The sequence below is a fragment of the Desmodus rotundus genome, chromosome 5 (assembly GCF_022682495.2).
Source record: "Desmodus rotundus isolate HL8 chromosome 5, HLdesRot8A.1, whole genome shotgun sequence".
NCBI classification, from domain to species: domain Eukaryota; kingdom Metazoa; phylum Chordata; class Mammalia; order Chiroptera; family Phyllostomidae; genus Desmodus; species Desmodus rotundus.
In genome coordinates, this window is record NC_071391.1 from 142,957,000 (window position 1) to 142,971,760 (window position 14,761).

Below are 14,761 nucleotides of genomic sequence, written 5' to 3' on the forward strand. Positions count from 1 at the left end.
ATAAATTTGATTTGTCCTATCAACTGATAATGTCCACTTGGATTACTTTAATTAAGATGGTGTCTGCCAGACTTTTCCGTTGTAAAGTTACTCTTTTTTCCCTTTGTAATGAAAAAAATTTATGGGGAGGTATTATGAAATTCATCATTTTCCATCAAACTTTCTATTTATTTATTTTTATATCAGCATGGACTTATGTTTTTTAACTTTATTTGATGGGTCATAATTTGTTAGTTTTATTTATTTGGTTGCTCAAATTATCCTGAATGACACCAGTGGAGCCCTTTAATCTGGCTTTTGTGTTCTTTTAACATGTCCCCTTAATTCTTTGAGTACTTTCTTACTAGCAAAAGGAGATATTTTTCAGGCTCATTTTATACTTTGTCTGCAGCAGCCCTGGAATCAGCTATTTTTCTAAGAAACCATGCTTTTGGGGGGTAAAGAATATTTAGAAGCCAAGGTCTATGTGCTTGGTGTGCTTATTACTGTTGAGTAAGCTGGTTCTCATTATTTTTAGTATAATTATTTATTTGATCAGTTCCCCTTGTGAAACTAATCAACTTTTTGCTGTCGCTGCAACTCTTTACCCTGCTAGAGTGCCAGCACCACACACCGAGTCCCACCCCAGATGGTATCCTCCATATTCCCCTGGGGCTTCAATGCCCTGTGGCATGGTCCTGTCCTGCCTAAGTGCCCTCCTCATCCCTGTTTGGCTCTGATACTCCATAGCAGGCTGCGTTTATACAGGCATCCTCCTTACCTCACTAGGTCACTTGTTCTAGGTACATCATGCTGGTCCATCTTCCTCCCCACCAACCAATAGGGATGCACTCATTTATTTAAGTCTTTAATTTTTTTCAGCAATGTTTTCAGTTTTCAGTGAACAAGCCGTATGTATCTTTTATTGTTTTATCTCTAAATATTTCATATTTTCTGATGCTTATTTTAAATGGTACTGATTTAAAAATTTCAATTTTCAGTCACTTATTACTAATATACTGTTATTTTGTTATATTTATCTTGTATTCTGAAACCTTACTCAAGTCACTTATTAATTTTAGAAGTTTTAATTTTTTTTTGGTATATTCCATTGGTTTTTCTATGTAAATGATCATCTTGTTTTGTAAATAAAAACAACAGGTTTTTGTTTTTGTTCCTGTTCCTTTTCTTTTCTAACTGAACTGCCTCGCGCCCATAGTACTGTGTTGAATAGAAGCAGTGAGAGGGGCTATCTTTGCCCTGCTCCTGATCTTACAGGGGAAAGCATATCACTATTAAGTAAGATGGTAGGTGTAGTTTTTTTTGTACATGCCATTTATGTCATTGAGGAAGTTCTCTTCTGTTTTTGGTTGTTGAAAGTTTCTATTAGGAATGAAGATTGTTTTTGTCAAATACTTTTTCTATGTCAGTTGAGATCATATATATGTTTTAGTTTGTTTGCACGATGAATTATATTGATTAATTACTGAATGTTAAACCAAACTTGTATTTGTGGAATAAATCTCACCTGCTCATGGTATATGATGTGGTATTTGATTTGCTAAAATTTTATTGAGGATTTTTGCATCTGTGTTCATGAGGAATATTTATCAATTTTTTGGGAATGTCTTTGTCTGATTTTGGTATCAGATTAATGCTGGCCTTGTAGAATGAGTTGGGAAGTACTCCTTTGATTTCCTGGAAGAATTTGCATAGTGTTGGCATTGCCTTCCTTAAATATTTGGTAGAACCCACCAGTGAGGGCACTTGGACAATGAGATTTGTTTGTTTTGAGTGAGAAGGTTTTCAGTTACAAATTTAATTTAGAAATCAGTACCAGGCTTTTTCATTTTTGTTTCTTGAGTAAATTATGTTTATTTGTATATTTCAAGTAGTTTATCCGTGTCATCCAAGCTGTTGACTTTATTAGTAAAAATTGTTCATGATAGTCCCTTATTTTAACATGTATAAGATCTGTGGTGATACTTTCTCTTTCATTTCTTATGTTGATAGTTTATATCTTCTCTGTCTTTGTTTTTTTTTTTTAAAAATTACTTTTTCAGTTACAGTTGACATGCAATATATTAATTTCAGGGGTCTAACAAAGTGGTTAGACGTTTAGATAACATGAAGTGATCACCCCAACGAGTCTAGGACCTATCTGTTTTTAGTCTTTGTTTCTGCCTCTGCTGCTCTCTTTCTGGTCGTTCTAACTAGAGGTTTATCACTTTCATTAATTTTTTTCAAAAAGCATCTTTAGGTTTTATTGAGTTTTTTGCTGTTGTCTATTTTATTGATATCTGCTATTGTCTTTAGTATTTCCTTTCTCCTGTCTACTTGGTGTTTAATTTGCTCTTTTCCTAGCTTTATAAGGTGGAGGCCTAGAGTATTGATTTTGGTTCTTTCTTTTCTATTGTCGCCGTTTAAAACTACATTTCTCTCTAAGTAGTGCTTTAACTGAATATTGCATGATTTATGATTTTTTTCAAATATTTTCTAATTTCTCATGATTTTTAAAGTTCAATTTGCTAATTATTTAGAAATGCAATAGTTAATTTCCAAATATTGGGGTTTTTTCAAATTTATTTGTAACTATAAATAGTTCATTGTGTTCACAGATATAAAATGTAAGATTTCAGTGTCTTGTGTTTGTTGAAACTTACTTGGTTTACGCCCATAATGTGATCTGTTTTGGTGAAAATTCCATGTACACTTCAAAATAATGTATATTCTGTTGTTGAGTAGAGCATTTTTTAACTGTCATGTAGGTACACTTTGTTGATAGGGTTGTTCAGGTTTTCTACATTCTAATAATTATGTATTTGTCAGTTGTTGACAGAGGAGTATTGAAATTTCCCGTTACGATTGTGGATTTGCATGCGTGTGTCTGTTCTTTGAGTTCTTTCTATGTGTGTATTGAAGCTCTCTTATTGGGTGCACACACATTTAACATTGTTATGTCTTCTGATGAAAAAACCCATTTATAATTATGGAAGGTCCCCTTTATCCCTGGCAATATTCCTTTTTCTGGAATAGATGTTGTTTGGTATTAATATAGCCATTGCTGCTTTCTTTTTGTTTAATCTTTACATTGTCTCTTTAAAATTTTTTTTGCCTACAATATTTTTTAACAGCTTTATTGAGATGTAGTTTACATATTATTTAATTCATCTATTTAAAGTGTACAATTCAGTGGCTTTTAGTGTATTCACTGTGTTGTGCAGCTATCACCACTGTCAGTTTTAGAATGTTTTTACTCTTTCCTAAAGAAACTTCGAGCTTCTTAGCTGTCACTACGCAATCCTCTTCTGGTCCCCACCCTCCCTTAGCAGCTACTGGGAACCACTAATTTACTTTCTGTATAGATTTGCCTATCCTGGAATTTCATATACATGGAATAATACAATATGTGGTTCTTTGTGATTGGCTTCTTTCATTTAACATAATGTTTTCAAGGTTCATTCATTTGCACTGTATACCAGTTCATTTCTTTTTATTTCTGAATAATATTCTGCTATAGGGATATATCACTTCTTATTTATCTCCTTATCAGTTGACGAATATTTGGGTTCTTTTCATTTTTTGGCTTTTACGAATAATGCTGCTGTGAATTTTTGCTTACAGTTTTTTTGTGTGGAGATATGTTTTTGTTTCTTTTGGATATATAGCTAGGAATAGAATTGGTAGATCGTGTTTTTTGTTCCTTTTAACTTTTTTTATTGTGTTTTTTCCATTGCCAGTTAGCTCCAGTGTACCCCCTTTCCCCTGGCAACCACCACACTGCCGTGTGCTTGAGTCCTTTTATCTTTTTGCTCGATCCCTCTGCCCTCCAACCCCCCATCCCCTGTAGCTGTCATCCTTCACTCTGTTTATGAGTCTGTCTCTATTTTGCTTGTTAGTTTAGTTTGCTCATTAGATTCCACATATGAATGAAATTATGTGGTATTTGCCTTTCTAGATCATGTTTTAACTCTATGTTTAACCATCTGAGGAAGTGCCAGATTGTTTTCCAAAGCAGCTGTGCTTTTCCTTTCCCACCAGCAGCAATGAAGACTTCAATTTCTGCATATCCTTGTCAATATTCATTATGTCTGTCTTTTGGTTACGGTTATCTTGGTGGTATGAAATAGTATCTCATCGTTCATCTTCAATTTTGAAACTAGGTTTATAGATTAATTAGTTCTTCAAATGTCATTTCTTTGGCTTTTGGCTTATGTAGTTTCTGAGGAGAGGTATGTTAACAGTCTTACCTTTACCCGCCTTTTTTTTTTTTTTTAAATTTAATGTGTCATTTCTCTAGCTCTTTTAAAACTTTTGTCTTTATCATTTGTTCTCAGCAACTTGTTTTTTGATGCACTTTGGTGTAAATACATGTGTGCGCATGTGTGTGTTTATTCTGTTTGTGGTTTCTTTAAATTCTTGGATTTGTGAATGTAATTTTCATAAAACCTGGAAAATGTTCAGATAATACTTTTTCAAACACTTTTTTCTCTCCTTTCGCCATCTTCATGCTGGGACTTAAGTTACATCTATGTTGGAATAGAGGGTCTATCTCCTTTTCTCCCCAGTCTTTTTTTCCTCTGTGCTTCACGTGGTACGGATTTTACTGCTCCGTTCAAGTATTCTGATTGTCTAATCTTCTTTGAATCCCGTCCAGTGAGATTTTCATTTCAGAAAATATATTCTTCACATTTGTTTTTTTATGTTTAATTTCTCTTAGTTTTTGTCTTTAAGTACATGTGTAGAGCTCTGCTATGTGTTCTCATGTTCTTTGCTAGTTTTGTCGCTTTTGGCATTTTCTATCTCTTTGTAGACTGCTTTGTTTTTTCAGTTATCGGTCAGGGTTTTTTTTTTTTGTTCTATGTCTAGTAATTTTTGATTTAATAATGGACATTAATTTATGTTGATGAGTGTCTGGATTTTCGGGGGCTTTTATTTTTCTTAGAGAGTTTTGGTCTTTGTTTTGGCAAATAGTTTAGTTGTCTGCAGGTTTGTGTAAACCGCATTTGAAAGCTCTGTTAGGCCCGCCTTCACTTTGGCTCTTTGAATGTGTCTGTGCCTTTTCTGGGCTTCTGGAAGTGTTTATCTTACACTCCCGGGTGTCTGTGTGTCTTTTCCTCATTTTTCTCCTTCCCTTCCCCACTTTTTCCTCTTTCTTTTTGCCTGTCCATGTGGAATTTCATTTGTCCTTTGCCTGGCCTAGTATTCAGCAAATACTCAAGGAACCCCCTGTGTAGAGTTCTGCAGTTCTTTTTCTGCATTACTCCTTTTTTCTTTCTTTGTATCTTTTTTTAAAATTCTGTCACCTAGCCTCAAGGTGTATCAGCGTTCCTGAACTCCCGTCTCTGACTAATGCTGCTAAGCTGCTGGGTTCTGTTTGGTTTTTCCCTGACTCTGCCCTTGATCTAGAAATCACCTTCAGGTAGATAACTCAGATAATTATTAAACTCACCTGATTTGTTATTCTTTTTTCAGAGATTACAGTTCTATGTTACCTGATATTTACTAGCTGAAAACAATTGTTTTATATATTTTAGCCCATATTCTACTTTTTAAAAGTGGGAGTTCGTGTCTGTTCCTTGTTACTCTTTCATGGCTGGGAGCCTAGTTATTTTTTAATGCTGTAATGGCCGATTATACGACTAGCTTTTATGTTCCTTAAGGAAAGATATCTGACCATCTTTCTATCTTTAGCTCATAGAAGAGGTTAAATATTTGTTAATGATGCTCTTTGATTAGGAAAGGCACTAATATTTTCTGTGGTGAAAGTTTTTATTTCATATTCTTATATTCTGAATTAAAAAAATTTTCTCATGGAGAGTTGTGATCTGCTTTAAAAAAATCACTTATTAGAATTTTAAAAACCATTTTTGTGAAAGAGTTCCATACCATGGGAAGAAAGTACCAACATTTAATTTGCTTAGAATCAACATTTCCTCTTCTCATGATAGCATTCAGCCATGTCTAAATTATTTTGACCTTAGTTATCCAGTTTGTAGGATTTTTCAGACCTTTTCCTGCCACCTTTTCTTTTTAGTTCCTACTTTTCCTTTATTTATTTATTTCTGCCACATCACTGTTAGGGGCCTGCGTGATGGGAGGAGGGGGACAGCTAGCACACATTGAAATAAAACTTATTTTTGGTTTTTGATTCAGTTTTAATAATGTTTAGAGGTTGTCAAAAATAATGTCAAAATCTTGTTTTAGATTTCCATGACTTAGCAATATAATTTTTTTCTTTGGTGTCTGCTGTACAGGTGTTTAATTGCCTCATTCTTTAACCAGTCATGGATATTTGAAATACACCAGAAATTTGAATAATCTTTTTGATCTGATATAGTGGGAACATGAATATGGCAGAGAAAAGACAATAGGGAAATAAGGTGACATTCTTTGTTGCCCAGAATCACTGGGTTTTATACTAATTAGCCTTGAAAAATGTGGAGTTACTTGACAGACCAGATGTTTTCGGCAGGCAGCCATGTGTCTCATCAGTGAATGTGCCTCGTGTCTGCAGGCAGCATTGTTAGATTTTTCTCATTCTATAAACAGTGTTCCAAAATATAACTAAACCCCGGAGTGTGTTTATCTTTTTAGCTTAATTTCTGGCCTTCTATCCATTCTAAAGTTTCTCTTTAGAGGAATTGCTTTTTATTGCACATAACTCTTCATACCTAATTGTACTATAAACACCATTCTGTTTACACTAAACCATGTGAATTGCACTGTTTTTGAGTCTGTAAAATTTTAATAAAAGCAACCATTTCAGATTAAATTATATTTGTAATTTTATTTCTAAATTTAGAAGAAACAGACCTTTCTTCCCTCCGTGTATTTGGACTAACTTTTTGATTTTTGGAACATGTGAGGGAAAACCAACAATAACAAAAAAATGAAGTAAAACCAACCTCAAGTCTTTAGTGTTTGTGGTACTAAGTGCATTTGAGCAAGAAGAGACTAAGTATCTACTGGGTAATTCACTCTCAAAATCTAAAAAAGGGCTACAATCCTTTACTTATAGATTTTAAACTGAGTTTTTCCTATACTAAATATATCATTGGAAATTAGGAAATTAAAAACATGAAGAAAATTATCAATCCTATGTTGCTATCCAAAGGAAAAAAATCATGGTTAACATTTTTGTATATATTTCTGTAGTCATTTCATTTTTTCTATGTACTGATGTGTGGGTATATTTAGTGACATATAGCTCATGAATGCATGTATATTTATAATCTACATATGTATACATATTTTTACTAGAAATCAATTTTTATTATTTACAAATAATTAAAAAAAATTTGTTTTACTTTGTTAACAAAGAAAGCTATCATAATGGCAGATCAACCTGAATTCCTGAATTAGCCACTAGGATTACATGTACTGAATAGTTAACATTCTTAAAGTAGATTTAGTCATTTAAAAAAAAAATTTTTTTTAATTGTATTTTTTCCCATTACTATTTGGTCCACTTATACTCCACTCCCCCCACCCCGCAGTCGTCCATGTTCCATATTTAGAGTTATAAAAAATGTTATGATTATACTTGTAAGTTCTATTTTTGACATAATTTTCATACAATAATATTATAAAGATTTTGCTATTTTATTAGCTGTTTACTACATGGATATATCATATATGATATATGACACATCACATATCATAATTGCTTGTTATTAGACATCTAGATTAGTTTTTTTAATAAACATAACTAATTCAAGAAGCTTATGCATGTTTTTATACATCTAGTTTTTTTTGGAAATGCAACTGTTTAGAATATTTGTTTTGGTAAAATTCTTCACTGAAAACTTGTTATCACTAATACATATTTGTTTACTTTCAGGTTGTGAATTATCATTTATTGAAACTCTTGAAAATAATACCCATAATCTTTTAAGAAATCTCTGGCAGTTGGAGTGACAAAATTATGTTTTTGATTTGGATTTCTTCACATATCAGTTCAACTTCTTTTCTCATATGGTGGCCTTGTTTTTTTTTAATTCCTTTGAGGCTTTTCTTTGTTTATTGTTTTTTTATAAAAACCCTCAAGTGTATATGTTGCAAATAATCTTTACCAGGTTGCTTCCTCTTTATTCTTATTATGTTCTTTTTATGCATAACTCATGTTTTTACCTAGTTACTTTTATCATTCAGTATGCTAAATATTCTCATTAGATAATATTTAGCATACTATTTTCAAATACCACTGTTAAATTTTTTAATGATTATTTTTTGAATTGTTTTCTTGGAGGCTGCTCTGTGGGTTATAATCTCTATCTTAATTTATTACAGTTTACTTTAGGTTATTGTTGATATAATTTAGTAGTACTATAATACTAAATTATAATATATAATAATTGGTATAATATAGTAGTAGATTTTCTTCAGCTTAACTCCATTTCTTCCTTCTTCTTTTGTACTATTTTGTCATATATAATATCTGTGTATGAGGTATATCCAGAAGGTATTCAGCCATGTAACATCAAAAATAGAGACATCTATTGAAGAAGATACAAGATATAAGAAACATTGTACACAGGACAATGATGCCTCAGTCCCCTTCAAAGTAGGCACCTTGGGACCTCACACAGTTCTCCCATTCACTGTCAGCTGCCCCATTGTATTTTTCTGAATCTCATCGATGGTCTGAAATCTATTCCCTTTCAAAGGTGATTTTAGCTTTGGGAAAAGCCACAGGGCACCATATCTGGGCTGTCTGTTGAGAGGCTGAGTCACTTGGGTGATTTGGTGTTTCACCAAAAAACTCTTTATGGGACGTGATGCATGAGCAGGCACATTGTTGTGATTCAGCTGTCAATCACCATTTGTCCACAACTGCAGCCTTCTGAATCATCCAAATAGTTTCCATGGAGGAATGTTCAAACTTAACACAAGATTTGATGCAGATTTGTTGTACTTGCTTAGTCATTTTGAATGTGACACCCATACAGTACACATGCTCACTCAACAGTGTCTACCACTCCCACTGACTAGTACAGTGACATCATCATTGTTCACACATGCACATTCCAGTCCACTCGCCTTGGCTGCCAGGTTACATCAGTGTCACTCAAACCATTCTTGTTATGTTAACTATGGCTGGATTTTTTCCAGACAATGGTTGATTTTGGAGAGAATCAGTGAGTGTTATAATCATTACTTTAAAAAATCTCACCTTTAATGAAATTAAAAGAAGAGAAAAAAATTTTGATTATAATTTACTTGTCTTTTAATGCATACATTAATTGTTAATAATTTGAGGTTTTCCATTGATATGTTCATTAAAACTTAATGCTGGATTTGTCTTTATGTGCAGTGAAAACTAATTCAGGCTCGAAGTTTTTCCCGAGGAATGTGTCTGTGACCCTGAAGCAGGCTGAACTGAGCTAACGGTGATGCAATTCTCTTTACAGGCATTATCCTGCGCTGAAAACTCTGGAACATCTAGAGCACACCTATCTGCCTCAAGTAAGCCACTACCGATTCTGCAAGGTGATGGTGGATAACATCCCCAAGCTTCGAGAAGAAATTAAGGATGTCTCTATGTCTGACCTTAAAGACTTTCTGGAAAGTATCCGCAAACATTCAGACAAAATCGGAGAGACTGCCATGAAGCAAGTAGGTCTTGGATTTGTGATGACCTTGGCCAATGACTATGAAAGTATTTTGTTAAATTCTTCTGCTAAGTGTCTTAATTGTTTCTTGTCATTTTAGGGAAGTCCTTCGTCTTTATGATAACACATGATTTAAAAATATGTTTTATTTTCTTAACAGAGAAATGAATTACTTACTAGTATAAATATTTTTTTGCTGTGTGCATTTTCAGTAAACAATGATCATACCAATCAGTTCAATTGTGGTAGTTCACACTGGGGCTTTGAAGAGAGGTTTTTGTTTTTTTTTTTAAATACTTTCCTTGGCTTCGGATATGATTTGAAACCCCTGATTTTTAAAAGTTCTCATCCTAGTTAATGAGCTAAATTGTGCTCATGGTTGATCACTGACTGTGTAGACAAGTTGTCATGTCGTAGATTTGAATATTTCTGTGATTGTTATTTCTGATATCATGGGGTGTCAGTGAGAAAGGCCTGTTGGGAGATGCTGTGAATTACGATCATAGAGAGGGATTTATTTACAGCCTACAAATTAATCAATGTGTTAGAGATATTTAGATTTTTGTTCTTTAATTTCTTTATCTTTAAGTTACCAAAGCCACAGGGATGTCTGGATTTCTTTTGTCATTATGAATTAAAGAGCAGGGGTGATTTGCAGTGTTAATTTGCACTTTTGAAATTGAGTCACGTTGATTTTATGAAAATTTCTCAGTATACCTCATGATGTAACCTGCAACAATAAGTAGAGGGTTCATTTATTATAGAAAGCGTTTTTTTTTGATTCTGTATACAACCGTGTTCTTGAATAAGTCATTTGTAGTTTTATTCTGTGAGGAAGGAGGGAATAGGTCATATTTGGGTCATAGATTCAGTCTCAGCTGGTCTTGGTAATCCTCTTTAAGGTGTCTGTCTGATTCTGCCAACAAGATTTGCCTCCTGAGAATCCCTTTCCTTAGGGAAGGCAGATATTCTTTTCCTCTTTCTTTGTCATGTTATACTTTACGAAGTGGAAAGTTTAAAACTAGTTGATGATAAACCTGGTAGAAACTATGATACCCTGTCTTTTGTGTGTGTGGCGAAGAAACAAAATTAATCATTGAAAATCAACCTTTGCTCTGATGGGTATTGTTTTGTTTGAGTATGATAATGAAGATATCTTGTAAGATAAATCTTTATTGTGATTGACTAATGTTCCTAAACTTTCAAAATACAGGAGAGTGTAATACAGAGCCTCTGTGGAAGCTTCCTTTTTAAAGGTTCCTTTTCATCTGCTTGAGAAATTAACTTTATTTCCTTTTTCATAAAAGGTAGGATTCAGCAAAGACTATTATTTCATTTAATGTGAGATTATTTGGCACCTTGTTTATTTGCAGAAATTAAGCTCCAGGGCAGAAAAGTGACTTGCTCAAGTTCAGACAACCTATAAAGGTCAGATTCTGTGGTAGAATTCAGGTTAGTTTGAGGTGAATTTGTCTACTGTGGCATTCTATCTGTCTAAACTATTAGCTATTAGGTATATTTTTGTCATATAGAGAAATGATGAAGAGTCCTGGCTGGTGTGGCTCAGTGGATTAAGTGCTGGCCTGCGAACCAAGGGATCACCGGTTCAATTCCCAGTCAGGGCACATGCCTGGGTTGCGGGCCAGATCCCCAGTGGGCGATGTGCCACAGGCAACCATACATTGATGTTTCTCTCCCTCTCTTTGTACCTTCCTCCCCCCCTCTCTAAAGATAAATAAACAAATAAAATCTTTTAAAAATAAATAAATAAAATTAAATTAAATTAAAAAAATGATGAAGAGACCTTTTCTGAATTCAGGACTTTTAATTAACTGATAACCCTTCAAAAATTTCATTTCACTATAGCTTTTTTGCATATATATTATTATCTTATGCTATAGTATAGCTAAGATCCTTGAATAAAGATACTTTACACATTTTTAAATCTTCTGTAGTACCTAGAAGGTAAGGAAGGTAGGTGGGAGAGAAACTACCATGTACTTGTAGGTAGTGTTCAATACATTTTTTTTGTTTTAATTCATGGATGTTGGGAAAGAAGGAGAGGAAATGATTTATTTCTCAACTATGTCTACTTCCAAATGGTGTTTCTGATGGTTTTCTTCACAGTGGTGGTTTAGGGGGGCTCTTTCCATTATGTTTCCTGTGCCATTTTTAATATGTCTTTGAAGATTACTACAGAAGGGGAAAGAGCAAGGAGTGCTGCATTTGAGAGGGATTTTAAGGGCTAGACATAATGCAGCACATTATCACTTCTACTCAAATTTCATTGGCCAGAACTTAATTACACGGCCATGTTGACCTGCAAGGTAGGCTGGGAAACATTATCTTACTGTGACTAAGAGAAGGACACAGGTTTGGTGGATAATAGCTAGTCTCTGGCACAGTCTACCCTTCTGGTTATCAGCTGTCTCTTCCCTCTTCTCATCCATAGAACACACTTGCCCTTTCCCCAAGGGAGGCAACCCAATATCCCCTGCAGTCACTCACATCCACCTCAAAGCCTAGTGTCTTTCAGCGAAGCTCAGCGTTCTCTGTCAGATCCATGTATGTCCCTTCAAGGGCTGGTGACCAGGAACTAGGATGTCAACTTATCTGGACTTGTGTCCCCTCCCACTCCCAAAATACAAGGAAGAAGCAAGAATAGAATACAACAAAAACTCCCACGTGGAAAAGGGAATAATGGGAGGCACTCAGTATTTCCTGCCTCATAGCAAATCATTTAATCTTTTCCAGCCGCACTGGGAAATCCTTCTGCCTTGGTAGTGGGGACTTCTTGTTTAGACAGCGACTCCTTGCCCATTGTTCTCCTGGGCCCCTAATTGCACCTGGGTTTTCTGTATCTTTTTTCTTTTTTTCTACTTGCACTTCTGAAGTTGATGCTGGGGAATATACCTTTCTTAGAAGATTTCTCTCTCTCTCTCTGTACATTTACACTTCTATTCCCTCTCTCCCTTTCTTTTCCCCTCCCTCCCTTCCTTCTTTCTTTCCTGCCTTCCTTCCTTCTTTCCTCTGCCTGCTTTATGCTCCTGCAAGTTTTGGGACCTAAAAGTTGTTTTAAGGCTGTGAACAGTCAAAGATTTATTTAGTCCAAATATATGGGGTTTTGGCATCATAGTTACCTCAAAACTTAGTAGGCCTTTGACCTGTTTCTTTCCATCAGGTTCTATGTGGACATCATACAGCATATCCTTTTCTAAATACAATTTTCTTCTTTTCCCTTGTTTGGGTAGGTAGTGGAGGCAGGGCAGCGTAGCCCTTGCCTTGTGTCGCCTTCTTTAATGGCTCGGTTTTGAGGCTGTATGAAATAATGTGTGGGAAGACCGTACCTGAATCTGATCTTTGCCTCAGGATTGAGTCTCTTGGTTCAATTAGAAGTCTTCTTGGAACTTTCTTCCTCAAACCTTTATCTCTCTTTTCTGTTAATGTTTAGGATCTGTATGTGTTTTGCTTTTTTTATATCCCTCTGGGGCCTGAGTTTCTGGACTTCTATGTCTTATAAGCTCAGTTTGCAAATCACCAAATTCTTCTCTAGGCTTACCCCTTTTATGCAATAGCTTGCTAAAAGTAGAGAGTAAATGCCTACGTACACTGTGCCTGTCCATTCATTTGCGGAGCTATAGTAGGCACGTGGTGTGCCTTTTCATTTACCACAGGTGTCAGTTTTCCCACTTGTTTTGTCACGCTGTCACTGGGCTCTCCAGGTTTTCAGCTTGTGAAGTGCGCGTTCTGGCTGCCAACTGCCTGATCTCTAAACTATGCCGTTTAAGTGTTTTTATTTTTATTTTTGTTATGGCAACACTATTCTTCCAACACCAGTTTCTATTTTCCTTAATAATGCGCCTGCTGTTATAGCTAAGCTCCAAAATCTCAAAAGGTTTTATTTTTAGCTCATGTAAAGTTCAACATGGATGTTGTGGTAAGGGAGGCTCTTCTCCAAGTGATGAACACCAAGCGTCTAGGACTCTCCCAACTTGTGGCTTTACCACGTCCACCTGTGGTTTCCAAGGTTACAGCAGTAGGGAAAAGAGAATAATACATATGCTGGGAGGTTTATTATAGACCAGGTGTGTAAGTGATACACATCACTTCTGCCCACTTCACACTGGCTATAGCTCACACACTGCAAGCGAGGCTTGGAAATAGAGTCTCTCTGTGTGACTAGGAGGAGGAGGAAATGGTTTGGGAACAGCTCGCTAGTCTCTTCTGCAGATGCTATTACATAGCCTAGAAGAAAACAGGTCTTCCCTGTCTCTTGCCTGTTTGCTTCAAAAATTTATCTCTCTGCCATTTCTCCCCAAATGTTTGCCTTCAAGTTCACTAATTCAGTTTTTAGCATTGTCAATGCTGTTCTCCGGGATTTTATTCTTACTATTTTAGTTCAGCAACCAAAGTTTTGGCCTTAAAGCATTTGTTCTTGTCCCTTAAAAAGAGCCTTCTTTAGAATCATATGAGAAAACATATGAAAGTTTTATTTATATTGATAGTTGGTCTGGGCAGTTCTAGAAATTACGTAGGTGAATATGCTTATTTGTTGGTGGACATCTCCCTTTTCCTTCTTCCATTCACTGTATCCTGGGTCGCTATAGTGACCCCTGGGGTAGGCTTTGTCCTTGGTACAGTGAAATGATAGAGGCAGTTAATAAATTGGCTTCTCTTTGTGATATACCAGCCGAAACAAACTGCTAGAACGGCTCCACAATAATTGAGGCTTAGGGAGCAAATTAGGCTTCTAACTTTTATCTGAGGTTATAATTTCAAATTGTCCAATTTTATGAAAACGAACAATGCAGAAAATACTTTTTGGGGAACCATCTGAAGGACATGTAGTTTATTCATTCATCTGTATTTAAAGTGTTACATTGTCTCTGGATAAAGCTTTTTCAGTAGGAAACTCTTTACTGCATGTGGTAGGCAGAATTCTAAGGTGGTGTGTAGGATCCCTGGTGTGTACATCCTATAAAATCCCCTCCCCTTGGGTGTGTGGCCTGATCTAATCATGTGAGCTTCTTTAAAAGAGTGCTTGAGGTCAGATATGGAAGTTAGAGAGATACAAAGTGGATGCTGATGCTCCACTGCTGGTCTTGAAGAAACAGAGTGCCCTGCTTTGGGGAGGGCTGCGTGGCAGGGAAGTGTGGGCAGCGTCTAGT

The 14,761-nt window shown here is 35.4% G+C and overlaps 1 protein-coding gene across 7 annotated transcripts in view; it reads left to right on the forward strand.

Annotated features, from left to right (window-relative positions):
- The window catches only part of EXOC6B (exocyst complex component 6B), a 542,713-nt gene that overhangs the window by 83,265 nt on the left and 444,687 nt on the right, over nt 1-14,761 (forward strand). For 6 of the 7 annotated variants that reach the window (XM_024552690.4, XM_045189356.3, XM_053923769.2 and 3 more), the window contains one exon: nt 9,393-9,597. The exons of the other annotated variant lie outside the window; for it this stretch is intronic. In XM_024552690.4, the coding sequence (XP_024408458.3) occupies nt 9,393-9,597 (205 nt within the window). The remainder of the gene's footprint in view (nt 1-9,392; nt 9,598-14,761) is intronic. 7 annotated transcript variants of the gene reach the window in all.